This window comes from Rattus rattus, chromosome 16, assembly GCF_011064425.1.
Source record: "Rattus rattus isolate New Zealand chromosome 16, Rrattus_CSIRO_v1, whole genome shotgun sequence".
Taxonomy (NCBI): domain Eukaryota; kingdom Metazoa; phylum Chordata; class Mammalia; order Rodentia; family Muridae; genus Rattus; species Rattus rattus.
Genome location: NC_046169.1, coordinates 17,897,096 through 17,924,794, shown reverse-complemented (window position 1 = coordinate 17,924,794; position 27,699 = coordinate 17,897,096). Strand labels below are relative to the sequence as shown.

The 27,699-nt window shown below is 52.8% G+C and overlaps 1 protein-coding gene across 1 annotated transcript; it reads left to right on the top strand.

Moving 5' to 3' along the window:
- Rasa4b (RAS p21 protein activator 4B) lies at positions 1-27,622 on the top strand. Its single transcript, XM_032886943.1, is given in 23 exon segments — positions 1-80; positions 5,483-5,539; positions 6,599-6,712; positions 7,307-7,368; positions 8,495-8,624; positions 11,223-11,304; positions 12,112-12,163; positions 12,166-12,219; positions 12,222-12,241; positions 14,672-14,763; positions 16,485-16,602; positions 16,832-16,982; positions 17,236-17,300; positions 17,537-17,649; positions 17,828-18,020; positions 18,114-18,251; positions 19,007-19,151; positions 19,608-19,777; positions 20,428-20,565; positions 21,865-22,000; positions 23,003-23,123; positions 27,045-27,109; positions 27,224-27,622. Coding segments are annotated over 23 exon segments (2,403 nt in total). The 5' UTR covers positions 1-15; the 3' UTR covers positions 27,346-27,622.
- The last annotated feature ends 77 nt before the right edge of the window (positions 27,623-27,699 follow it).

Here is a 27,699-nt window from a genome sequence, read left to right as displayed (position 1 = left end):
CGTCGCCGACCCGCAATGGCCAAGCGCAGTTCGCTATCCATCCGAATCGTAGAAGGGAAAAATCTGCCCGCTAAGGACATGTGAGTAGCGAGTAGGGGTGGGCACCCCAACTTTGATGGGATTCCTTTTTATATACGCGACCTTTGCGGGGGTCCTCAGGGCTTCCCCACTAGGAGAGCAGCGGAGAGGGTGTGGCGTGTGCAGCCACGGATGGGGGACTGGCTAAGAAAATGGGGACAGTGAGATTTGCTGTGGATACCTGACAGAGGGTGGAGGGGAAAACTAGAGACAAGGGAGGGGCTTCTCCACCTGGGAAAGGCAGTAAACCAGAGTTCATGGGAGACCAGGGGATTTAAAGGACTGAAGCTGGCACTGGGGTGGCATCGCAAGAACTTCCCAGGGTGTAGCTGAGAGGGGCGGAGTGCCCCTCAAAAACCAGAGCTCTTTCTCTGTAGTTCGGGAGCCCATAATAACCCAAAGAGTTGTCCTTAGAACTTACTCGCTACTCACTTGGGCAAGGAATGAAGGTGTGAAAAGTGGGGGACCGACTAGGGGGACAGGAAGGATGCGTAGAGTCTCCTTTAACTCTGCCTCTCCCTTTAATTGCTTCCTGCAAGGCGTTTCTCCTCGGACCATTTTACAGATTAGAAAACCGATGCCGACAGACACGAAATGTTAGCTTTAAGATATCAAAGCAAGGGGTTGGGGATTTAGCTCAGTGGTAGAGCGCTTGCCTAGCAAGCGCAAGGCCCTGGGTTCGGTCCCCAGCTCCGGAGGGAAAAAAAAAAAAAAAAAAAAGATGTCAAAGCAAGGTCGCGAATCTAGGGCTCCTAAAATGTATGACCATCCTTAATAAAGCTTTCTCTAATCCATGGCCAGATTTGGGGGAGCTTTCAGACACCCCTTTGTCACACTGCTTTTAGTGGGTTCTCGAGATCAACTGCGTGACTCCAGAATGTGTCTCGTGGCTTTCTTATGTCCTCATTTGCAAAGATTCAGTTTCCCTTTCTGTGAAGCAAGTGCCCGAAATCCTAGGAAGAAGTGACTATCATAAAAACCAAAGAAAGGGGCGGGGCAGAGGCCTAGGGTTCAAAGTTCGCTCCGGGTCCGGGTGGGTTTCCTGGCTACAGAGAACTGAGAAGCAGGGGAGATCTGGGGTCGGGGAAAGGAGGGGGGGCGGTCATTTCTGCGGCGGGCGGACTCTCCCAGCACTCTCAGCGACAGGAGCGGTTCCAGTTCAAGGCCCCCTGGGCCTGAAGAGGCCAGCTCAGCAGTTGCCATGGCAATGGGGAAGGAGGAGGGTGGGCTGACTTAAGGTGGGTTTCTGTGCATAAAAGGGAGTGAAAATTAGGTCTCTAGGATGGAGGCTACAGGAGCCTCCATAAGGGATCTCGCCCCCCCCGTCCCCCTCCCCCGCCTTCCCAGTCCCTCCCCCAAGCCCTCAGCCCTCCCTCCCTTCCCCGGGCATTGGTAAACCAGGTCATCTTGGCTTCCTCTGGCTGGGAGGAGCAGCCCCTTCTGTCTGTCACCTCCTCCCCATCCCTGCCAGCAGCTGGCTCTGACGCCAGGCTCCAGAAGTTCTTGGGCTGCTTCTACCTGGGCCTCACCCCTCTGGGGCTCTGAGAAGAAGTGTCCACCCCCAGGAGAGGGGCCACCCGGGGCTGTGGATCTCTTTCCTGGCTCTGCTTCTTAGCCTGCCCCATTGACGTCTTCTCACACCCCTACCACCGTTCTTGGGCCTGCACCCGGTGGCCAGCTGAGTGCATGCAGTTTCTGAACTGAAAATCGCCTCTTGAGCCATCTCATAACCGCCAGTCCCCACGTTTGGGCTTCTCTCTTGACTAATCCTGCTTTTAAATATTGAGACCCTCTGACATTTCTTTTAGACACGCCCCCTTGAAAACTCCTATTCATCCTACAGGGCCCTTTTCAAACTTCCTATCTGATGCTTTTCCCTAGTGATTTTGGAAAGGATTCTGAGGTTCTGTCCTTGCCCTTGGACATTTTGCTCACCTAGAAGCCTCCAGAGGTTGCCAATCCTGACAATTGTGAGGTCAAGAGCTGTGATTCATTGTTTTAGCCTTCTCTGCACCATTGGGCTGCATACCTCCCCGTGCATCCCAGGCTGGTCTCAAACTCACCATCCTCCTGCCTCGCCTTCCCAAGGTATATGACACATGAGTGTACCCACCCACCACACTTGCCGATCCCTTTGTATTTATTCTGCAGCTGCCATTGCAAGCAGTGTTCTGATTCTGCCCATCTCTGCCCACTCACGACTACCTTCCATTCCTGGGTACCTATGTCAGCTGGGCAAAAGCGGAGTCCCACGGTGACTAGTACCTCACTGGCTCCTACAACCTAACTGTGGCCCTGGGGACAAGCCTAGGGCTATTTCAGGGTTTGCCCTCTCCTTCCTCTTCCAGTCTAGAAACTGCCAAGGCCCTAAATATAGAGGCCTACAAGTCGCCAGACCGGGCCAGTGGCCACTGGCTTGAGGAAGGAATGGTGAAGACGGGGGTGCATTTCCACAAGTCTCACCAAGTGGGGAGTAGATGGGAAGGGAACAGGTCTGCTGCTGGGCCCTGCTCTGTACACTGGGGATCTGACCACTCCACACTCTGCTCCCGCCTTCTGGCCCATTCCCCCAGCATCACTCTTTGGCCCACCCAGTTATCCTCTTGCCTCTGAGTCTTTGCTGTGATCGGTCCTGCCTATAAACAACATTCAGGCGGGCATCCACTCAAGCAAGGCAGTGCTGGGGTGGCAGTGAAAAGGAAGGTTCCCCACCCCAAGGAACCTCTGAGGTAGGAAGCGGTAGGAAGGCAGAGGGGACCCTCTGGTGGGTCACAGGCCCCATGGAAGATGAGCCCTGTGGCACAGGCCTGTTAACCCGTGTACTCAGGAGGCTGAGGCAGGAGGATCAAAGGCCTGAGTCTAGGCTGGGTTACAGAGTGAGAAGCTGTCTCAAACAAAAGGAAACTGCTCCGTGGTTTAGAATGGTTACTGCTCTGTGGTTTGGAATGGTTACTGCTTTTGCAGAAGACCAGGTCAGTTCCCAGTGTGGGGTGCGTTTCACCAGCTCCAGGGATCCAGCATCCTCTTCTGTGGGCCACTGGTACTTGCACTCACGTGTGCGCTCCTCTCTCTCTCTCTCTCTCTCTCTCTCTCTCTCTCTCAAAACGTACGCCCGCTCAAGTGTACACACGCGCGCGCGCACACACACACACACACACACACACACACACTCTTTTAAAAAATGGTCTTAGATTTTTTTTTTTTAGAGTTTAGAGAACACAACTTTTTTGGGGGGGGAGCTGAGGACCGAACCCAGGGCCTTGCGCTTGCCTAGCACAACTTAACACAACTTAAACAGCTCCATGTCACCTCGGCTGGACACTGATCTTTGAGCCTTGCTCTGAATTCCTTGTAAAAAATGATTACGTGTTCTGTTTCTGGGGCGCACTTTGGGGCCTGGAGTCTTCCAGCTTTGGGCTGCTGTGGTGCACGTTAGGGGTGCTGGAGGGGAGCTCACTGCAGGAGAGGACTTGCGTGATCTCAGAGATCTAGAGTTAAGAATGCCACCAGTAGGGCTGGAGAGATGGCTCAGCGGTTAAGAGCACTGACTGCTCTTCCAGAGGTCCTGAGTTCAAATCCCAGCATCCACATGGTGGCTCACAACCATCTGAAATGAGATCTAACGCCCTCTTCTGGTGTGTCTGAAGACAGCTACAGTGTACTTGTATATAATAAAAGAAAAAAAAAAAAAAAAAAAAAAGAATGCCACCAGTATCTATGATGTGCACCAGCCTTAAGGTGTCTCAGAGACTCGGGGAAGCTACTCTATCAGCTGACGTCACACTTCCCACTTTGCGGAAGCCAAACAGCCGGGGCAGATGTTTCCTGTTTTGCTCTTGTATTTGGGTGTTGTTGTTGTTGTTTGTTTGTTTGTTTTGTTTTTGAGGAGGGATGTGGGGGACTTTTGATGCCAGTGACATCTCCTGCCTCTAACGTCCCCTTAAGAAATTAGGAAGTTTGAGACTCGGGACAGAGTTTAGAGGCAGGAGAATCCCCCGTGAGGGTCTCCGAGGGAGATGGTTCATCAGTTTGGCCCTGGCCTAGGATCCCCCAATGAGATGCCGAGGGCGTGGCTAAGCAGCACGAGCACCGGTTTAGAATCTTCCCATGACACCGTGGAGAATGTGGCTCAGCCTAGAGCACTATGGAAATTGGAGTTCCCCTAGTTTCTATCATGTAAACGCACTTCCTTTTTATGAATGATAAACCCCAGGATAGTTCAACGCACAGCCTCTTTTTGCCCACTAGTCTCTCATAACCCATAGAGCCCAAATCTCTATTGCATCAAATTCTGGGTTTGCCTTCTTCTCCAGTCCTCCTTTTCCAGGAGTGTTCATTCAGTAAGCACTAGACCCGTCTAGGGCCAAGTCCTGTGCTCGGCTACTTACCCACACCTATGTAGCTCACAGTCCTGTAGGTAGGGGCACTGCTGCCGGGCCTGGGGTGCTAAAGTTTAGTAGGAGGGATAGCCGGTCAGATCCCGGGGGAGCCCTACTGTCTCCGATGTAGGAGAGGGTTCTTACAGGAGAAGGCTGTTCCAGGCAGCAGGGACAATAGGATAAAGAAAGGCCCAGAGGGAAACATACAGGGAGAGCCTTTGGTATGGAGATCAGAGGTGCTGGGAGATGCCCAGCTCTTGTCGCAGAGACTGTTAAGGTTGGAGGAGGAGCAGAGTGGAGGGCCTCAACTGGGAGCGTGGACAGGGAAGCCCAGTGAAGGTCCCTCCCTCACTTCTCATCCCGCCCCCAGGGGCGTGTGCTTTGAAGCATCTGGGCTGCAGCCTGGAAAAGGCACCTAGGTCTCCACTATCTTGGGATGCCTTCTCGGGCAGAGGGAGGGGCACTGCCTGGGAGATGTCAGCCCCACCCTCCCTCTGGCTATAAGCCCGGTGAGGAGCCAACCTTCCAGAGCTACCCTAAGCTTCGATCCTAGAGTTTCTCATAAGCCTCAGCCCCAGCAAACTTCTCTCTGGCCCCATCAGCAAGAAGCTTCCCTACTTAGCCCAGCCACCACCGCATCCCAAGCCCCGCCCAGGTTCTAGCGTATGCAAGGCCCCGCCCTAACCCGTCCCCACAGTGGTTCTGTATTCACCAGGTTTGTCCTACAGCCCCTTCCCCAAGCCCTCTAGCAAGGGTCCCTCTCAGTGCTACATACACTGGCCCCAACCCCAGGCCCCTCTAAATTTGTTTCAGTCCCACTGAAGCCACGCCCCCAGCTAATTTCCACCTTAGACACCCCCCCGTAGCCCCTAGCCCCGCCCCCAGGGCCCCTCATGCCTCCTAAAGTTTATCCCTGATCCCAGCAAGGTTCCCACCCTAATCACCCTCCCTCCTCTCAGGCTTTGCCCAGCCTGGTCCCCATTGAGCAGCTAACCAGCCCTGTCCCTTGTCGGTCTGTTTTGCAGCACGGGCAGCAGCGACCCCTACTGCATCGTGAAGGTGGACAATGAACCAATCATCAGGTATGGCTCCCTTCCTGAAGTTGACCTCCCTCATCCAGCCACGCCCCTTCTGGATTTGGAGGAAGGCTGGGAGTCCCTAATTTTTTTTTTCTTTTCTTTTCTTTTTCCGGAGCTGGGGACCGAACCCAGGGCCTTGCGCTTGCTAGGCAAGCGCTCTACCACTGAGCTAAATCCCCAACCCCCTAATTATTATTATTATTATTATTTTTTTTTTCTGTGTAACGACCCTGGCTGTCCTAGAACTCCCTTTGTAGACCAGGCTGGTCTCAGACTCAGAGATCCACCCACCTCTGCCGTGGACCAGCACCATCCAACCTAAATTTTTTAAAAATTCATTTATTTATTTAAAGATGAGGGACGAGAGTGTGCCATAACTCGTAGGAGGAAGTCCGAGAACTGTCTGCAGGAGTTGGTTCTCTCCTTACACCGTGAGGGTCCCTCCCAGGCTATCAGTCTGGGCACCAGATAAGCTATCTCACCAACTCCAACCCCATGGACTGCTGTTTGCTGTCCTATCCTGTCCCTCACCCAGACTCTGCTCTCTAAAGTTCATGACCAGAGCTACCAGGCTGTTCAGCACGCCTGGACTGGGGCAACCATTGCTGACCCCTAGGAGCAGTTAGCAAGCTAGGCCTAAGGTCGGGCTTTCTTTAAAGCTTGGACAGCAGGGTGGGGAGAGGAGTATGGCAGTTCTGAGGGCACCATACAGACAGAAACAGAAAGCTGCGTTCCTCATGACCCGTCTGAGCTTCCATTCGGACCCCTGGTGACTTCAGCTCCCATAAAACCATAGACCCTATTGAATCCCATGAGGTGACTGACAACCCCGTTTTGGGGGAAGGGTGTCCCTGCTTCGCCTCCACGCCACTTACCTTGAGCTATTGTCAACTGTGGGGTCAGTTTCCCCAAATGTACAGCAGTAGCTCATGGATCCAGGGTGAACAGGAGGCCAACAGCAAAGACCGGGAGATGGGAAGGGTCCATTCTAGACTGAGCCAATACGATTACCAGACACAAAGAAGGTGACTTGACCAGGTCTTGAGGCGTCTTCTCCTATAGGACAGCCACTGTGTGGAAGACCCTGTGCCCCTTCTGGGGTGAAGAGTACCAAGTACATTTACCCCCCACATTCCACATGGTGGCCTTCTATGTTATGGATGAAGACGCCCTTAGGTAAGTCTGCTGCCGGACCAGGATGTGACCATCGCTGTGACCGATGGTGTCTCTCTCTCTCTCTCTCTCTCTCTCTCTCTCTCTCTCTCTCTCTCTCTCTCTCTTTTTAATTCTTTTTTTCGGAGCTGGGGACCGAACCCAGGGCCTTGCGCTTGCTAGGCAAGTGCTCTACCACTGAGCTAAATCCCCAACCCCGACTGCTGGTCTCTTTACATATCCTCTCTGTAACCTGGTGGGGATACTGAGAGGGGTCAGGGAGAGGTGGGTCGGAGCTCGCGTACTGACTTGGTGCACACGAGTGCTTGCCTTATGCATTTGTGCGCGCCCGTGGGCACAGGTGGGCGTAGGCGCCAGGACCTATGAAGTGGGCACCCACGGGGCATGAGTTTGGTGTGTGGTAAATCTCACCTGCAGAAATGAGTGATGTACCATGAGTGTCCACAGCCCGCGCAGGCGTTCCGTGTTCTGTTCCACGGAGCTGGCCTGCGGCCGATGGCTTTCTGGAGGCTGGAGACCGAGCTGTAAGGGCTGAGTTTGCTGCGCTCCAGGCAAACTGGTTTCATAGCTTAACTCTGAGTCTCTCTCCACCCCTAGCCGGGACGATGTGATCGGGAAGGTCTGCCTCACAAGGGATGAGCTAACCTCTCACCCAAAGGGTAAGATGCCCCGCTCCTCTGCTGGTCTACTTAGCACCCAATGTAGCTCCTATTTTCCACCGGGTCCCTCCACATGGATCCCAAGCCCTAGGGAATTGGCCTGATGCTGGTTCAGCCTGCAAGGCACTTGATTATTTCCAGAATGCACACTGAATTTTAGAGGTTTCAGCCCTGCCCAGGTCTCACTGTTTGACTGCCCAGGTCTTGACCTCTCTGGACTTTCCAGTCGAGTCCTTGGTTCCAGTTCCTGGGTCCTTTGGGCTCTGCCAGCCGAGCCTCTGACTCGTCCCATGGCTTCCTGGGCCACACACCTGTTCCTGTCTGTGAGACCGGGAGTGGGGGTGAGGGGATGATAAACTCTGCTGACTCACGGGACCTCCTGACATGGCCAGGCCGGTGGCCTCTCTTGTGACAGCCTGAGCTGTCCAGGTGCCCCTGGTACATTTCCCTGTGGTGAATCCCTTATAGGTCCCACATCTGGTCTTCAGACTATCATTCCGGTAGCCTAGAGGGAGTCACTGTTCTCTTGTTTTAAGGTGGGAAAACTGAGGATAGAGCAGAGATTTCCACAACCAGTGGGGGTCAGGAGCACGTAATCAAAGTCCAGAATGGTAAAGAAGGCCTAGGAGCTGTGTTTGCGCATTCCTGTAATTCTGGCATTGGGGAGATGGAGAAGGCAGAAGGATCAGGAGTGTGAGGTTATCCTCAGCTACAAAGTGTGAATGAGGCCAGCCTGGGCTACATGAGACCCTGCTTTATAGTGAAAAAAAAAATAGGGGACTAGGGAGGTGACTTAGCAAGGAAGAGCGCTTGTCATGAAAGCAAGAGGACCCGAGTTCAAATCCCCAGGCATGACTACTTGTGCCTATAACTCCAGCATGGTCAGGAAAAGACAGGAAGATCCTGAGAACCCCCTGGCCGGTCAGCCCTAGCTCAAAAGGCCATAACCCCACATAATCAATAAACTAATATCTCAGTGCTTCAAACTGCTGCCTGGCCCCCGAGCCTCAGTTTCCCCTTCTGTCACCAGGAATCTCCAGAGGACTTCAGGGGGCTGATGAGGAAGCGATGGGGTGGCAGGTGGGTCTGTGGGTGAGGGGTGTTTGGCTGACATGAAGCCCTGCAGGATTCATCGGATGGACCCACCTGGTGGAGGTGGACCCGAATGAGGAGGTGCAGGGTGAGATCCACCTGCGTCTGGAGGTGGTGCCAGGGCTCCACGCCAGCCGGCTGCGCTGCTCTGTGCTTGAGGCCAGGTGAGATGGGTTGGGGGAGGGGATGTGGGGGAGGCCCAGTCTCCTCTTCTTCCTTCTCCTACTCTCAAGAGATGGCCTGCCTGTCCAGACACTGAGATGTTGCCTGAGCGACCAATCTACAGGGCATAGGAACAGGGTGATCTTTTCTTTTGATCTGAATTTTCTTGTTTTGTTGAGACAGTTTCTCTGTGTGTCCCTGGCTGCCCTGGAATTCGCTCTGTAGACCAGGCTGGGCTCAAACTCATAGATCCGACTGCCTCTGCTTACCTATGTACTGGGACTAAAGGCCTGCACCACCACCTCTGGGCTCTTAATTAATTCTCTTTCTGTCTCTGTCTCTGTCTCTGTCTCTCTGTGTGTGTGTGTCTGTATCTGTCTGTCTGGCTGGCTGGCTGGCTGGCTCTATCTCTCTCCCTCTCTCTTTTGAGACAAGATTTAGCCTTGTAGCATTGACCATGACCTTCTGATCCTCCTACCTCCACTTACTTACTGAGTTCCGGAGTTACCTGTGTGAACCACGGTATCCGGTGTATGCTGTGCTAGGGCTCAAACCCAGGGCAAGCACTCAACCAACTGAGCCACAGTTTCCTGTCTTTTATTATGATACACAGTCTTGCTCTGAGGCCGAGGCTGGCCTGGAACTCACGACTCTCCTGCCACACCCTCCTGAGTGCTGGAATTGTAGGGGCCCCACCTTGATCAGCCTAAAATGATGCTCGAAAGTGGAATTTTAGGTCCTAAAAAGTAGGGGAGCAGAGGTTGTGTGCAAACTGTTTTTTGTTTGTTTGTTTTTGGTATTTTATTTTATTTTTGGTTTTTCAAGACAGGGTTTCTCTATGTAGCGCTGGCTGACCTGGAACTCTCTCTGTAGGCCAGACTGGCCTCAAACTCACAGAGATCCCCCTGCCTCTGCCTCCCTGAGTGCTGGGATTGAAGGTGTGTGCCACCACTGCCAGGCTATTGTGTGCACCCTTGAACATTCAGATATCAATGTCCCACTGCTAGGTCTGGGCTTCCGTGGACAGCTCCAGTACATAAACTTCCCCTGTGTGTGTTCACATGTGTGTGGTATGTGGGGCATGTATGTGCATATGTCTGGTGGGTACTGTGGGGTGTGTGTGTGTGTGTGTGTGTGTGTGTGGTGTGTGTGTGTGTGTACATGCGTGTGCGTGAGCATGCACTGTGGGTATGTTTATGTGTCTGTGTGTGTATTTGTGTTTACTGTAGTGTGTATGCTGTGGTTATGTGTTTGTGTGTGTGTGTGTTTGTGTGTGTGTGTGTGTGTATGCTATGGGTATGTGTTTGTGTGTCCGTGTGGTGTATGGTCTCTCAGAGGGTGGGAAGGAGGAAAAGGTCTTGATATGTCCAGACAGGGTGTGGGATGGGATAATGGCTTGGATGTGGGCCTGAGTCACCTGTGACAGGACTAACCCCCAGCCTTGGGGTATTTTTAACTACTGTCCCCACTCCTGTCTGGGCCTGGCTGTGACTCACAGACACCCCATAAGAAGCGCCTTCCCTTCTGGCTTCAGCCTCCTCCCTGTCCTGTGAGTGAGTGTGTGTGTGTTTGTGTGTGTGTGTGTGTGAGTGTGTGTGTGTGTGAGTGTGTGTGTGTGTGTGTGTGTGTGTGTGTGGTGGGCGGGGCTGTCTGTCTCTCACGGAGGTCTCCCCCCGTGAAGGAGGAGGGAATAACATGTTCAGACAGGGCGTGTGGTGGGACAGCACAGTCCCTCCAGTCCACCCCTAGTCCAGTGGGCAGCCTCCAGCCAGCCAGTTCCACAAAAGACACTGAATATGCCCGAGACAGTTGGCCCATTTGGGAGGAGGTGGTCTCTGGTCAGTGGAGGGATGTGTGTTATATGATTGACACTTTGGATATCTTGTGGCTTCCCTGAGGCTGGAGCCCTGAGGAATGGCTGAGCCACAGCCTATCCGCCCCCGATTCTTCCTCTCATCCATGGTCTCCTCCCACCCACCTCCATCCACCCTCCTCAGCCATGCACTGGGCTGCCTCTGGCACTGTGTTGTACACACGGGTTTATGGTTGCATACAGAACCAAACTTCAGGACCTTGAGACTGCCACTTAAGCATGCATTGTAACTCATCAGGACGGGCAACACGGAAACATGTGCCCCCAGCACTTCCCTACCTCTGCTCGAAGGACTACGGCCAAGCCACATCAGCCTCCTCTTAGCAAGTCGGGTAGGGGGAGATCGATGCCCACCCCTACTCTGTGAGACAGTCTTGCTCTGCATCTCAGACTGACAGTCATTCATGCAGCCTCAAACTCAATATCCTCCTGCCTCAGCTTCTGAGTACTGTATGTCTGATCCTTCCCATCCGTTCTTGCCTTCTCTTCTGTTGAACAAGTCAGGCGCAGGCTGTCTCTGCAGCTGTTCAGTCAGGAGACGTAGCCTTTTGTAGCCTTCATGGCCAATAGGCAAATGGCTATGAGTGATCGTAGTGGGGGAGGGGACAATGGCCATGCATTCAGCCAGTAAGGTGTCCATGGATGACCAACTGTCCCAGCCTGCCGAGTCACCTCGTCCTGCAGACAAGTTGCAGGAGCAGTAATCCCCTCCCTGTTTCATTACCAGGGACTTAGCACCAAAAGACCGGAATGGCGCATCTGACCCTTTTGTCCGAGTGCACTACAATGGCCGGACCCAGGAGACCTTGGTGAGGAAACTGGAAGGACTGGAGGGGATGGAGTGGGGGACATGGAAACTCTGGAACAGCTTCTGAGTCTTGATTTGCTTATCTCTGTTTCCTCTTGGTGAAGTGTGCTGTCTCTTATCGAGTATTTCTTCAATACAGGGGATTGAACTCTGTACTCGGAATATGTTGGTCAAGGGCTCTCCCACTAAGCCACGCCCCTAGCTCCTCACTGGGAGATTCTAGGCAGGGGCTCTACCACTGAGCCACGCCCCCAGCCTCTCACTGGGGATTCTAGGCAGGTGCTCTCACCACTGAGCCACGCCCCCAGCCCCTCACTGGGGGATTCTAGGTAGGGGCTCTACCACTGAGCCACGCCCCAGCCCCTCACTGGGGGATTCTAGGCAGGGGTTCTACCACTGAGCCACGCCCCCAGCCCTTTTAGCAGCAGGAGTCAGGCACCACCCCGATCATTATTTTCCTTACCCCATAAATTTAAAGCCTCCTCCTCCTCCTCCCCTCCTCCTCCTCCTCCTCCTCCTCCTCCTCCTAAATTTAAGGCCTCCTCCTCCTCCTCCTCCTCCTCCTCTTCTTCTCCTCTTCTTCCTTCTTTCTTCTTCTTCAAGAATCTCACTAAATGGCACTAGCTGGCCTTGAGCTTTTAGTCTTCTGGCCTTCTGGGTAGCTGGAGTGGTGGGCTTGCTCTACCAGTGCTGGTTGGATCTGGAAGCATTTACCAGTACAGAGCCAGGGGAGGTGTCTGGGGTTAGTACCGCTATACTCTGGCACTGGGTAGCCCTGTGAACTGAGTCCATTGTCCCTTTGGAGCAGGTGGTGAAAAAATCCTGCTACCCACGCTGGAATGAGACATTTGATTTTGAGCTGGAAAAGGAGCCACAGAAGCACTGCTGGTTGAGGCCTGGGACTGGGATCTTGTTAGCCAAATGACTTTCTAGGCAAAGTAAGTATCAGCCCCACCCCCACCTGCCCGGGCCACACCCCCAAATGCCCAGGCCACACCCCCCAAATGCCCAGGCCACACCCCCCAAGTGCCCAGGCTACCCCCACCACTTGCACAGGCTACCACTACTACTTGCCCAGGCTAACTCTACTACCTGCTCTGGCTACACCCACTCCTGCCTAGGCTATCCCCATCACCTGCAGCATCTGGTGTCCATTCCTGCTATGCTTTCTCAGATTGTAAAGTTACCATTGCTCCCACCCAGCTGCTCTGGTGCTCTGGGAACAGGTAAAGGGCCCCTCTGCCCGAAGAGAACAACACTTGAGGCCAAGCCTAGTCCCAGAAGCCTACCATCCCAGATATTTGCCAGGCTGAGGCAAGATCTCCTTTTCAAAGGCCCACCTGGACTACAGGGTGAATTCATGGCCAGCCTGGGCTATTTAGCCCTAGCTTGTCTCAAAATAAAAAGTAAGCCAGGCATCACAGCTCTCCCAGCACTTGGGAGTCTGAGGCAGGAGGATTGCTGCAGATTTGAAGCTACTATGGACTACACAGTGAGGTCTTGTGTCAACAAATGAAATTACAAGCCAGGCTTGGTGGCTCACGTCTGCAATTCAAGCACTTGGGATGTGGGGGCGGGAGCAACAGTAGTTTCTGGAATACCTAAGACCCTACTTCAAAAAAGAAAGAAGGAAGCCAGGTGTGGTAGTACACTCTTTTAATCTCAACACTCAGGAAGCAGAGGCAGGGGGATCTCTGTAAGTCTGAGGCCAGCCTGGTCTACATAGTGAGTTCTAGGCCAACCAGTGCTACGTAGCGAGTCCCTGTCTGAAAAAAAAAAAAAAAAAAAAAAAACCAAAAAACCAAAAGTTTCTTTTAAAGAAAGAAAAAAAACCATACAAAAAAAAGAAAAAAATACCCAGGAAAAATAAAAAAATAAAGAAAAATAAAAAAGAGGAAAAAAAAAAAAAAAAAGAAAAAAAAAAAAAAAAAAGAAAAAAAATGAAAGAGGTTATTGTCAGGGTTCTCTATAACTCAGACAGACAAGGGTCGGGGGGATTTGTTGGAATGATTTACAGGCTGTGGTCAAGCTTGTCCAGCAATGGCTGTCAGTGAATAGAAGGTTCGAGAATCCAGTAGTTGCTCAATCCGCTGGGACAGCTGGTTTCAGTGTATGCTGGAGTCCCGAGTAAGTGGGCTCTAATCTAGTGAAGGAGTGGAGTTGCTAGTTTGGCAAGGGCAAGCAGGCAGAAAGCAAAAAGTTCCTGCATCAAAGACCCAAACTAGTAGGTCTTCTCTGCAGGTGATGCTAGCCCACACCTTTAGTCCCAGCACTCGAGAGGCAGAGGCAGGCAGATCCCATCCCTGAAGCTCAAGGCCAGCCTGGTTTTCAGAGTAAGTTCCAGGACAGCCAGGGCTACATAGAGAAACCCTGTCTTGAACCACTCCCCCAAAAGTAGATCATCCCACATCAGATTAAACAGATGTGCACTCTAATTTTGGGTTTTAGTTCATTCCAGATGTGGTCAAGTCGACAACCAAGAATAACCATCACAGGGTTGGGGATTTAGCTCAGTGGTAGAGCGCTTGCCTAGGGCGCAAGGCCCTGGGTTCGGGTCCCCAGCTCGAAAAAAAAGAACCAAAAAAAAAAAAAAAAAAAGAATAAACAGAGGGGGGGGTGGGGGTTTTAGCCAGGGGGAGGGGGCCTGCCCAAACAAGGACAAAGGCCCTGGGTTCGGTCCCCACCCCCAAAAAAAAAAAAAAAAAAAAAAGAAAAGAAGAATAACCATCACAGTTATTGTTGCCTAATGGCCTGGTGCAGTGGTAGAGCCCCTGCCTAGAATCCCCCCAGTGAGGGACTGGGGCGTGGCCCAGTGGTAGAGCCCCTGCCTAGAATCCCCCAGGGAGGGGCTGGGGCGTGGCTCAGTGGTAGAGCACCTGCCTAGAATCCCCCAGGGGGGGGCTGGGGGCGTGGCTCAGTGGTAGAGCCCCTGCCTAGAATCCCCCCAGGGGCTCAGGAGCTGGGGGCGTGGCTCAGTGGTCCCCAGGGGGGGCTGGGGCGTGGCCCCTGCCTAGAATCCCCAGTGAGGGGCTGGGCTCAGTGGTGGCTCAGGGGCTGGGGCGTGGCTGAGAGCCCCCTGCACCTGCGTGGCTCAGAAGCCCCTGCCCCCCAGTGAGGGGCTGGGGGCGTGGCTCAGTGGTAGAGCACCTGCCTAGAATCCCCCTGTGAAGGCTGGGGTTTGGCTCAGTGGTAAAGCCCTGGCTTAGACTTCACCAGGGAGGAGAGAGGGTGAAGCTCAGGGGTTGAGTGCTTGCTCAACATCTGTGAGGCCCTGGTTCTATCCCCAGCTTCAGAAAAAGAAAGGAAGGAGGCTCAGTACTTAGCCAGGAGGTGACTTGCATGTTCCGGCCTCATCTGCCCTTTTCCAGGTGGTAGTCAATGTCCAGACACTGCGTTCAGCCCAGCAGGAAGAGGGCTGGTTCCGGCTGCAGCCCGACCAGTCCAAAAGCCGTCAAGGCAAGTGAGTGTTACCAGCGGGCCCTGGGGTGTGTGCTGAGAAAGAAAGGTCAGGGGTCAAGAGTACACAGCTCACGTGTCCCTCAGCTTTTGTCCACTGTGCCAGCACCTTCCGCAGCCAGGTGGGCGCTTCCTGCTTCCTTTTTATATTCTTGTCCTCCGAGCTAAAAGTTCTGCACGGATCTCCTGGTTTTGAATGTTCTGGCACTTTCTAGAACATGTCCTCAGATCCTTTCCCTTCAAAGGGCTTCCTTGCAGATCTCTAGTCCTTAGAGAGAGTGCCTCGGAGCCATGACTCTGAGCCCTCTTTCCCCAAGAGTCTCCAAAATAGAGGCGCCATAAGAAAGCCAGGGTTGGGGGTATCACCAGTGTAGAGCGCCTGCCCGTAGGCCCGGGTTTGATCTCCAGCACCACGAAGGTAAAAACCAGATAAGTGCTAGAATACCTCGTGCTATAAAGATGGCTCAGCAGTCATGTAGTCATGGGAGTCTTGTAGACTCTCGCTCGCTACGCACTGCGGCACGTGCGAGTACACATGAAGGGGACGCCTGGAGTCCAGCGGAGTGACGTACACTTGTAACCCATCTTAAAATCGAACGCCAGTTGGGTTGATAAAGCCAGACCCTATCTCGAAACTAAATTTCAGATAAATAGTTAATTGTTTTTGAGGCAGGGTCTCATGTAGCTCACTCAGGCTGTCCCCCCACTCCTGTGCAGGATTCTATGCCACACTGGGGGATCAAACCCAAGGATTTATTATGCTAGGCAAGTACTCCGATGGAGCTCCATCTGAGCCCTGGTGGATATTTAAATGTAAGAGTGCAGGCCAGATAGGCTGGTTCACACTTGTAACCCGGGCACTTGGGGAACTGAGTCAGGGGACTGCAGAGTTCCGGGCTAGCCTGATTCTATATGGTGTGGCCTTGTCTCGAAGAAGAAGAAAGATCACTGAGAATTCAAGCCCTATTGTTACTAAACACTTGCTAATTTAACTTGGTGTCTTGTCCTTTCTGCTCAGTCTGGTGGCGCTGTCTAGAAAACACTTTGGCTTGATTTGGTCTCCCTCACACCCCATGGTTGACTAAGTCTAGATCCCTGAAGAACACATCCCTCATCTGTGTTTTTCTCAGGCCAAGGCCAGGTGGCCAGTGGCGTGGCCAGCCCATGGCATCTGCTTAGCCGTCTGGGACAGACTCGATGGCTTCAGCACGTGGATGTGTGCTGGGCAGCGTGGCTTCCTCCGTGTGCTACGTGTGGAGGATAGTGGGAGCTGTAATGAACAGTAAGCCTTAGTCAGTGCCTCTCCAAGGGAGCCACAGTAAGAAATCTTAGTGGCCACATTTACCACGGCGTGTTGCCTAACTTACCTGAGCCTGAATTTCTCTGTTAGCTTAACCATGTGCATCCTGGGTAATGCACACGGGTGAAATGGCCGCGTTCCAGAGTTGATGATTTAGAGTATGCGAACTTGGCAGGCACAAGTGGAGTCCCACAGTTCCCTGGAGGCTTTGAAAAACGATGGTCGTTCGTTGGGGAATAGGGCAAGAAGGGTCTTCCAGACACAGAAAGGCCGAGCTGGAGCGAGTGCTTCGCAGAGTAGCTGGGGCGATGTAAGCGAAGAGAGAGTGTTGCTAATCTCAAAGGGGAAAGCATGAGCCTTCGTGAGTGGACGTGGCCCAGGGAAACTCGGTCCCTGGTGGAGCCATCACAGTCTGCCCTTTCCAGGGGCAACCTGGGCTCCTTGCAGTTGGAGGTGCGACTGCGGGATGAGACAGTGCTGCCGTCTGTCTACTACCAGCCTCTGGTACAGCTGCTGTGCCAGGAGGTGAAGCTGGGCACCCAGGTGAGGAGACCCTGGGGGAGACTGGGAGCATCCACGGATAGATGAGCAGCTCACCTGTCCCGAATCCATTCTACAGAGCAATAAACTGACTCCGGGGGCTGGGAGGGCACTAACCAATTATCCAGAGGGCCCCACCCTCTGCCCAAACAACCTTCCCATGATGCTCTGGGGTCTCAACCCTGGGGAAGTTGAGTTTCCCTGTGGGTCTGAGCACTACCTCTTTCTGCAGGGCCCAGGACAGCTGATTCCTGTCATTGAGGAGACAACCAGTGCTGAGTGTCGCCAGGAAGTGGCCACCACCCTGCTCAAGCTCTTCCTGGGGCAGGGGCTGGCCAAGGACCTTCTGGACCTGCTCTTTCAGCTGGAGCTGGGCCGCACCAGTGAGGCCTGAGAGGACTTGCCCCAGGCAGGGTGGATGAGGCCTTCTTTAGCACAAGCACATTCAGGGGCCCCTCTAAAGTGGAAGCAAGGCTGTTCCCTCCCTAAAAAGAGTAGTCCAGGTGGGGCAGGTGGGAAATGCTGAGAAAACCATGCACTGAGGAGCTTCTTAGAGATTCCATCCCCGTGGTCCTTTTGTCTTCCTGCCTCCAAGGCCTCATCCCAGATCCCTGCCCACTGAACTTCTGCTTGCAGGTGAGGCCAACACCCTCTTCCGGAGCAATTCTCTGGCCTCAAAGTCCATGGAATCCTTTCTGAAGGTGAGGTTGCCTGGTCATCTTACAGACCGAGACCCTCTGTCTGTGGCTGGGCCCTTGAAGGCCAGATATTTTCATCATCCGTTTATCAATTCATCTATACATGCATTTGTTCACGCATCCATGTAGACACACATTAGATGTTACCTTAATTGCACATCTGGCCCCAAATCTGAGTCAGTACTCCAGGCAGATGGCACACGGGGTGGTTAACTGGTGTGCTTTATGGTGGCCCTCAGGTGGCAGGGATGCGCTATCTGCATGGCATCCTGGGCCCCATCATTGACAGAGTGTTCGAGGAGAAGAAGTACGTGGAGCTGGACCCCAGCAAAGTGGAAGTTAAGGATGTAGGGTGAGGCCGGGGAAATCGCTGGGTGCACAACGGTACCAAATCAGGTCCTGTGTAAAGGCGTTTATGGTTCCTTTTGTCTGGGTTCACATGTCCTTTATCTCTGTATCGGATGTCACATGGGACCCCCAACTGCCTCGTATTCTCAAGTGCTGACCGTCCATTGGTTAATCCCCTGCAGGTGCTCTGGGCTGCACCGCCCACAGACGGAGGCTGAAGTGTTAGAGCAGAGCGCACAGACGCTGCGTGCCCACTTGGTGGCGCTGCTGAGCGCCATATGCCGCTCGGTTCGCACCTGCCCAGCTGTGGTCCGCGCCACTTTTCGGCAGCTGTTCAGGCGCGTGCGGGAGCGCTTTCCCAGCGCCCAGCACCAGGTTCGCCCCCCGTCCGCAAAGCTGGAGGCTGGGGCAGGGAGGGAATCCTGCAGAACTGATATGACCAGTCTGTACTTCTCTGCACCCTCCCAGAACGTACCATTCATCGCGGTCACCAGCTTCCTGTGCCTGCGCTTCTTCTCTCCCGCCATCCTGTCGCCCAAGCTCTTCCACCTGCGAGAGCGGCATGCAGATGCTCGCACCAGCCGCACACTACTTCTGCTGGCCAAGGTGCGGGCCTGCAGATTGGGACGGAAAGGGCAGTTAGGTTGCAAAGGGACCCTGGCAGGCTCCGCAAGTCGCACCAGTTGGCACTAGGAAGGTCTTGCAGGCAGGCCACTGATCCTCTATGGCACCGCACTGCAGTTTAAAAGCATTCTCATGGGGTTTGGGGATTTAGCTCAGTGGTAGAGCGCTTGCCTAGCAAACGCAAGGCCCTGGGTTTGGTCCCCAGCTCCGGAAAAAAAAAAAAGCATTCTCATGATTACTTCTTGAGAGCCCCATCCACACATAGGGAGAAGCCCAAGCCTGTCTAGTGAACTGGAATCGCTCCAGTTCTAATCTTATTCCCACCACTGCAGCGGTCTGATGGTAGGATGAAACTTTCAGGGCCAGCAAGATGGCTCAGTAGGTAAGGGCGCTTGCTGCCAAGCCTAGTGACCTGAGGTCCATCCTTGGAGCCCGCATGATGGAAGGAGAAAACCAATTCCCGAAAATCGGCATCCGAGTTCCTCACATGCCCAGGCAAGCCCCAACATACACACAATGATAATATAATTAAACAGACTTGCAGAAAAAGCCGAAATGTTGATCCCAAGTTATCAGTTATCCAAAGACTCAAAATGCTGTGATCCATGCATCCCGGGTTTCCCTATGGGACCGCGTAAGGTAACCTCTCCTCAGCTTCTATCTCTAGGTTGAAGTAGGCAGCCATGGATGGGCTGTTGTCTCCCCCAAATCTCTGTCATTCTTGCTGTCACCCCTAGGCGGTCCAGAACATAGGCAATATGGACACACCGGTCTCCAGGGCCAAAGAGTCGTGGATGGAACCACTACAGCCTACTGTGCGTCAGGGCGTGGTGCAGCTGAAGGACTTCATTACGAAGCTCGTGGACATAGAAGAAAAGGAAGGCAAGGACTTTACCATGTATCACGCCCAAGGCCTGTGTGCAAGTTTGTTACGTGACCCCGCCAGCGCCCTGCCCACCAAAACTAAGCCCAACCCCGCCCTTTTGTTTTGTTTTAGAAGGGTCTCAAGTAACCCAGGGCTGGTCTCAAACTCACTACCAAGGATAACCTTAAATCCAATCTCCCAAAGGCCGAGATAATAGGCATGTGCCACCAAGCCCGGGTTTCTGTGACGCTGAGTCTAACTCAGGGTCTTTCCATGCTTGGCAAACATCGCATCATTCGAGCTTCCTCCCCAGCTCTTTTCCCACACGACCCCGCCCACCGCTAGTCACAGCATCCGGTTTGCCTTAGCTGCTCCGGAGTTCAACTCTACTCCAGTTGGTCTTAGCCCCTCCCCTAATCTCCCGGGTCCTTTGATAGCCAGGCTTTCCTGCCTATTGCCTTGCCTGCTTTCAGAGCTGGACCTGCAGCGGGCATTGAACTTGCAGGCTCCGCCTGTGAAGGAGGGACCACTGTTTATCCACAGAACCAAAGGCAAAGGCCCTCTTGCGTCCTCCTCGTTCAAGAAACTTTACTTCTCTCTTACCACCGAAGCCCTCAGCTTCGCCAAGACATCCAGCTCCAAGGTGAGTGAACAGAGAGGCTTTCCGGGGTGGTACTTGTTTGTGAGCCCAGCAATTGGGAGGTGGAAGCAGGAGACCCAGGACTTCCAAGTCCAGCCTCAGTTCAAAGCCAGATTGGGCTCCGTGAGACCCAATTTCAAAACAAAATGACAAATAGGACAAATTCTTCTTATTGGGCAGCATACTTGCTGGGTAGGGTAATTAGCACACTGATTGTTCTGCAGACCTCCGTGGACGCAAACCCTTAAAACACATTTACCCTCAACACATGGCATCTAGCTGTCAATCTGATGCTCAGTACCCCGTCCATCCCGTGGCATTAGGTGCTCCCCTCCCAGGGGCTTGGTGCTTGTTCTTTTTTTTTTTTTTTTTTTTTTTTTTTTTTTTTTTTCCGGAGCTGGGGACCAACCCAGGGCCTTGCGCTTGCCATAGGCAAGCGCCTACTGCTGAGCTAAATCCCCAACCCCTTGGTGCTTGTTCTTGACTCTGGCTGGAATCCCTTCACAGAGCAGGCTGCTAGGAACAAGAGGGGACTTGCTCAGATCCCTTCCTGTAAGCCCTAATGTCACCCGCTGAAGGGGATGTGGAGGCCAGATAAGGGAGTAGAGCAACATGGCCCGGCCCCCTCAGCCTCTTTTTTCTGGCTGCCGCAGAAAAGTGTCTTCATCAAGCTGGCCAGCATCCGGGCTGCGGAGAAGGTGGAGGAAAAGAGCTTCGGCAGCTCCCACGTCATGCAGGTCATCTACTCAGACGATGTTGGCCGGGCCCAGACTGTCTACCTGCAGTGCAAGGTTTGGCCTATGGAGGGCGCGCTGGGGAGGAAGCTGCAAGAGTGTCTGGGCATAGAATGTGGACTTTGTCCTCCTCTCCCTTTTGCCCCCTGTCGGCAACATTAGGTACTGCAGGCTGTGTGTATATAGTGTCCTGGGGTCTCATGCCCAGAGTGCATGGTCCATGTTTGCCACTGGGCTTCCATATGTAGGTATGTGTGTGGCTAGATGAATAGACAGCTAGGTTCTTGTGACTCAGAGCTTGCTTTTTCCTTTTCTGGTCTGTCTTTTTTTTAAGACTCTCACTGTAGGTCAGGCTATCCTGAAACTCAGTGCCTTATTTTACAAAAGTAAATACTGAAAATGTCAAGTGATGTGCTTTTGGCATGATTCAAGCAATAGAGCCCCTGCCTAGAATCCCCCAGTGAGGGGCTGGGGGCGTGGCTCAGTGGTAGAGCCCCTGCCTAGAATCCCCCAGTGAGGGGCTGGGGGCGTGGGGGCAGAATGGCTCAGTGGTAGAGCCCCTGCCTAGAATCCCCCAGTGAGGGGCCTCAGTGAGGGCCAGGGGGCGTGGCTCAGTGGTAGAGCCCCTGCCTAGAATCCCCAGGGGTGGGGGAGGGCTCCAGTAGAGCACCTGCCTAGAATCCCCAGGGAGGGGCTGGGGCATGGCTCAGTGGTAGAGCCCCTGCCCAGAATCCCCCAGTGAGGGGCCTGGGGGTGGCTCAGTGGTAGAGCCCCTGCCTAGAATCCCCCAGTGAGGGGCTGGGGTGTGACTCAGTGGTAGAGCCCCCTGCCTAGAATCCCCCAGTGAGGGGCTGGGGCGTGGCTCAGTGGTAGAATGCCTGCCCTAGAAGATGTGTGTCTTATGTTTCTATTGCTGTGATAAAAACTGTGACCAAAACCAACTTGGTGAGGAAAGGGTTGCAGCTTACAGATTACAGGTTGCACTCAAACATCAGGAGAAGCCAGGCAGGATCTCAGGTTGGAAATGAAGCCGAGCCCATGGAGAAATGCAGCTATAGGCTTGCTCTCCCCATGGCTCCCTCAGCCTGATTTCTTATGCACCCTCGGACTAGTTGCTAACAGTTGGCACCACGTGCAGTGGGTTGGGCCCACATCAGTCATCAGTCAGAAGTGCCCCACAGACTTCCTTACAAGTTAATCTGATGGAGACCGTTGCTCGTTTGACTTCCCTCTTCCCAGGTTACTCTAGCTTATGTGTACCAAGGAGAGAGTCTGTGAGGGGCTGGGAGAGTGGCTCAGAGGAGAATGCCTGCCTATGGGAGGAAGAGGTGGACTTCTGAGCCTCTGTCCTTGCAGTGTGTGAACGAGTTGAACCAGTGGCTGTCTGCACTGCGCAAAGTGATTACCAACAATGCCAGCCTCCTGGGCTCCTACCACCCTGGCGTCTTCCGCGGGGACAAATGGAGCTGCTGTCACCAGAAGGAAAAGACAGGTGGGAGTACTGTCCTGGGTCCCCCTACTCTGTATCTGTCACAAGAAGGTCATAGGCTGGGAGAGGGGTTCTCAGGGCTTGGAAGGCCACATGCTTATCTATGGCAAAGCTGCCCACAGACAACCAGGCCTGCAGGTCCTCGACACAGAAAGATCTGTGACCACGTGGTGTAGCAAGGAGTGTGACCCATGTGAGCGAATTCATTGGATGCTCTGACAGAGCCCGAAAACTTACTAGAATCTCTTTTTTTTAAAAAAGATTTTTTATTTATTTTAATAAAGATTTATTTATTTATGTATAGGCATGTGTATCTGTGTGGAGTGTGTGTGTGTGTGTGTGTGTGTGTGTGTGTGTGTGTGTGTGTGTGTGTGTGTGTAGGTGTCTGTAGAGGTTGGAAGAGTTTCTAGGGGGAGACTAGAACTAGTTACAGACAGTTGTGAGTCGCCATGTGGTTGCTGGGAATGAAACCCCGGACCTCTGGAAGAGCAGCGAGTGCTCTTAACTGCTGAGCCAACTTTCTGGCCCTCCTGAGTTCTGGTATTATAGTCATGGCACCCTGTCCATCAGTTCTGGAAATTTCAAGACCTTACCCACTCACAGAAGCTTGGAGCCCTCCGCCCTCCAGGCCTCAGCCTACAGAGCCTGGCATAGAAAAAGCTGTCCACCCTGACTGCACTGCCCCTGCCCTGCCCTGCCCTGCTCTGCCCTGCCCTGGCTTTACAATGATGGCTTCATAGCCATGGAAGCAGTTTACTCCTGAGAGCCGATGCGGGGCTTACTGTGGTCTGTGAGACAACCTTCGAGATCCCAGTTTACTATGAAGAAGTGTGCTTCGAGCAGAAGTGTGAGTAGTGACAGGCAGAGGCAGGCTCATCTTACCGCCCACTAGCGGACCCTCCATGAATCCTCACCTACACCAGGCTTGAAGTGCTGCCTTTTCTGCACTGCCAGGAAGCTGGGCGTGGCATTTCCGTTATAACTCTGCCCTCTCTGTGCCTCCAGATCTGGGATGTGACAAGACCCACTCTCGGGTGACTCTGCAGGAGTGGAATGACCCACTGGACCATGACCTTGAGGCGCAGCTCATCTACAGACACCTGCTAGGAGTAGAGGCTGCTCTTCGGTGAGGAGGCTCAAGGAGAGGCAGCAGCAAATGTGCCAGCCTGAGGGCTGCAGCTAGGGCTTGAGGGTTGCTAAGCAACAGCCGCCCTCTGTCTTGTTTGTTTGTCTGCCTCTGGTTCCGTGTTTGTTTTCTGCCGGAGGCAGATTTACTTTTATCCAAGTGTGGGGTGCACAGTTTTGACCCCAGCACTTGGGAGGAAGAGGATTTCTATGAGTTGGACGTCAACCTAATTTGCATGGCAAGTTCTAGGCCAGCCAAGGGTGCATAGTGAAGACCTTGCCTCAAAACAAACAAACAAAAAATACTTATATTTTTATTTTCCTGTGTGTGCGCCTCCATATGCGATATGAGCACAGGCGCCTGTGGAGGCCAGAAGGGGGCGTCAGATTCCCCTGGAGCCGCTTGAGTGGGGGTTGGGGCATGACGGAACTCAGTGCCCTAGAAGAGTCTTGTGCACCCTTCACCTCTCTCCAGCCATCTCCCCACCTTTTGTTTCTAGTTCCGTTTAATCTCGTTGTTTAAAGTTACATGTGCGCATGCGCACAAGCGCAGGCGCCTACAGAAGCCAGAGATGCTGGATGCCCGTGGAGCTGGAGTTTTAAGTGCTGGGAATATGACTCAGGCCCTCCTGAGGAGAAGCACATGCCCTGAACCACTGAGACGTCTCTCCAGCATCCTCCTTTGTTATTTTTATTTTATTTTTATTTTTTTATTTCTCGTGACAAGATCTCTTATCAGTCGTAAGCTCACTGCTTTGACAAGATTGGCTGCCCAGAATCCCTGCCTATCTTTGCCTCCCCAGCTCTGGGATTACAAGCAAGTACCACCGTGCCGGCTCTTTTACATGGAAACTGGGCTCAGACTAGAGTTCTCGTGCTTGCAAAGCAAACACTTGGGTTGGGGGTTTAGCTCAGTGGTAGAGCGCTTGCCTAGCAACCGCAAGGCCCTGGGTTCGGTACCCAGCTCCGGGAAAAAAAAAAAAGAAAGAAAGAAAGCAAGCAAAGCAAACACTTACCAATGGAGCTAGCTCTCTCCTTGGTCCTCATGGTCTTCCAATGTATGTATCCCGGGATTGTGATCCTCCTGTCTCAGTCTCTCAGAAGCTGAAATGACAGGCCTGACTGACCATGCCCAGCTTGGCCTTCTCTCTTTTGTTTTGTTTTGTGCGTACCTAATGTGTACCTGGGGACCTGTGCTTCCACATCATACATGTGGGGTTAGAGGACAACTTCATAGAGTCTGTTCTCCTCTTCCGCTTGCACGTGGGTCTCAGGGATTGAACTCAGGCCCTTGGGCTTGTGCAGCAAGCTCCTTTTCTTCTGAGCCATCTTGTTGGCCCCACATTCTTTCTTTCTTTTTTTTTTTTCTTTTTTCTTTTTTTCCGGAGCTGGGGACCGAACCCAGGGCCTTGCGCTTGCTAGGCAAGCGCTCTACCACTGAGCTAAATCCCCAACCCCACATTCTTTCTTTTTTAATGAGGCCAAGCGCCTTCCCACTGCCAGTCTGCATCATGAGGTCATCTCCTATTAGGGTAGCAGGGGTCATGGCCATAACTGCTTCCTGTGCTAACTTGACCCCATCTACCCAGGGTTCTGGAGATGATTCAGAACGCTGGCTTTGCCCTCAGCCAAGTCTGTGAGTTCTGAGTTCCTGAGCTATCTTGCTAATTAAGAGAGACACTTGCTTCCTTCTTTTTTTCTTTGATTTTTGTTTGTGTTGTTTTATTTATATTTTTAAGACAAGCTTTCTCTGCATAGCCCTTGGCTATCCTGGAACTTTCTCTGTAGATCAGGCTGGCCTCCAACTCAGAGATCCACCTGCCTGTGTCTACCGAATGCTGGATTTAAAGGCATGTATGACTACCACCAAGGCTCCAGAATGCTTTCTAAACAGGATCCCTGGGCCCCATTATCTCTGAGCTACTGGTTGGGGCCAGGCTAGAGGATGCTCTAAGGCCATCTCAACTCCTAGAGCATTCTCCTGGGCTACACAAACAGGCTGCTTGTCTGCACCTGCATCCTGGACCCCAGACAAGTGATTCAAAGGTTCTTCTTGTCATTCAGTGATCTTCCAGGGTTTTGGTCTTCCCTCCAAAACCTGGGCAGGAGAGATGGCTCATCAGTTTTGAACACTGACCTGATATCTCACAATTGTCTGTGATTCCAGTTCCAGCAGGGTCAGACACCTTCCTCTGGACTCTTCCCAAACCAGGCATGCAAGCACGTGCTGTACAAACATTCACATGTGTATACAGACAACTCTTATACATATAAAATATGAGGTTTTTAATTTTTTTTTATAAAAAGCTGGGCATGATGGCGCATGCCTTTAATCCCAGCACTTGGGAGGCAGAGGCAGGTGGATCCCTGAGTTCAAGGCCAGCCTGGTCTACAGAGTGAGTTTCAGGACAGTCAGGGGTACACAGAGAAACCCTGTTCCAAAAACAAAACAGAACAAAACAAAAAGAACCTTTGGGTTGGGTTCATGACTATACTGCCAGCATTCTGCAGGTGGAGGCAGGAGGATGAGGTTTTTCTCCATTACACAGTGAGTTTAAGACCTGCCTAGGCCACATACGACCCAATCTTGGAAGCCAAAACAGCTAAATTAGTGATGGAATTTCTTTTTTTTTTCTTTTCTTTTTTTCAGAGCTGGGGACCGAACCCAGGGCCTTGCGCTTGCTAGACAAGCGCTCTACCACTGAGCTAAATCCCCAACCCGTGATGGAATTTCTTTTTGTCCCTACTTATTTATTTAATGTATATGAGTGCTCTATCTGCATGTACTTCAGACACACCAGAAGAGGGGACCAGACTCCATTACACATAGTTGTGAGCCACCATGTGGTTGCTGGGAATTGAACTCAGGACCTCTGGAAGAGCAGTCAGTTCTCTCTCTCTCTCTCTCTCTCTCTCTCTCTCTCTCTCTCTCTCTCAAAATTTATTATATACATTGCAGCTGTCTTCAGACACAGCAGAAGAGGGCATCAGATCTCATTACAGATGGTTGTGAGCCACCATGTGTCTGCTGGGATTTGAACTCAGGACATTTTAAGAGCAGTTGGTGCTCTTAACCACTGAGCCATCTCTCCAGCCCACAGCCAGTGCTCTTAATCACTTAATCTCCAGCGCCTCTCACCCCTGTCTTTTGAGTTAGGGCTCTGTGTGGCCTGGCTCTCCTAGAACCTGCTCTGCAGACCAGGCTGGCCTGGAACTCAAAGATCTGCTCTACCTCCTGGTTACTGGGATTACAGGCCTGCATCACCATGCTGTACCGTGGTGGTGAACGCTTTTAATCCCAGCACTGGAAAGGCAGAGGGAGTTCAAGCATTTTCTACATAGTGAGACCCTGTATCAAAAACAGACAAAACCCACAAAAATCAAGAACAAAACAAAACAAAAAAGAAATATTGAAATAACAAGGCTTGTGGGACAGTGGAAGAGGGCTTGCCCAGCACAAGTTAGTCTAGGCTATCTCATTCCAGCCCTTCCCCTAACTTCCTCCCATAACTGGCATTTGTGACCTTCAGACCCCATTCGGCTCATTCCCATAGGCCCTGCAAGGCCACAGTGACACAGCTTGGCTTGGTTTGCCACTGGCCTTCTGACCAGGCATGGCGCTCATTCCTGTACTCCTAGCACTAGGGAGGCCGAGGCAGGGGGATTGCAATTTCAAGGTCAGGCTTAGCTGTATGGTGAGAACAGCTTTAAAAGTCTGGGCAGGGAGAGCTCCTGGCCTCTCCATGTTTGATTGGTGGGCTACAGAGGAACATGGCTGGGGCCGGAAAAGCGGGGCTCGTGCTGATGCCTTGTGGACTGAAAACCCTAGAGCCACTCCCTGCCCGGGGAGCCCAGGTGACATCTCTGTCTTCCCAGCGAGGTAGTTGTGGTTGCTGGTCCTCACTCTGTCCCCCCTCTGCAGGGAAAAGCACCAGCTCCTGAGCCGGGCAACAGAAGCAGGCACCTCATCCACAGGCCATGGCGGAGGTAGGTTACATCTGAGACTCCGGGTTGATGGTTCAGCTACCTCAGGGACACATGGGCAGGGGTTCTCAGACCCTTGAAGCCACATCTGCACCCCCTACCACGTTTCTCATCCAGCTCCTGAGGACTCACTGGCCCAGCTGCTCCGAGTGCTGCGAGACCTTCGCGAAGCCCACAGCTCCAGCCTGGCTAGCTCGCCATCCAGAGAGCCCCGTCACCTCCTAGAGCTACAGACATGAGGTGTCCGTGAGGCGTCCACTGAGCCTGTCAGGTGTCTGGAGATCCTTAACGTGCTTAGGACCCTGTCCCAGTCAACTGTTCTGGGGAGGGTTGTGACTGGACATGGTCTTCTCCATGTCTTTGTGGGACAACTGTGGCACCTGCTTCTTTGGGAGACCCGACTACTCCTGCAGTCCCTGTGGCCCAGATCCTTCACCCAGGAGACCAGGCTGTCCACCTCACACTGCTTTGCCACTGTCTGGCCTCCTAGGTCATTAATAAACCTGCTGTGACTGCCGCCATGTGTTGATTGTTGGGATGGGTTCAGAGAAGGACTGAATATGGGGACGGGGGTTTGACTGAGGACTGGGGTC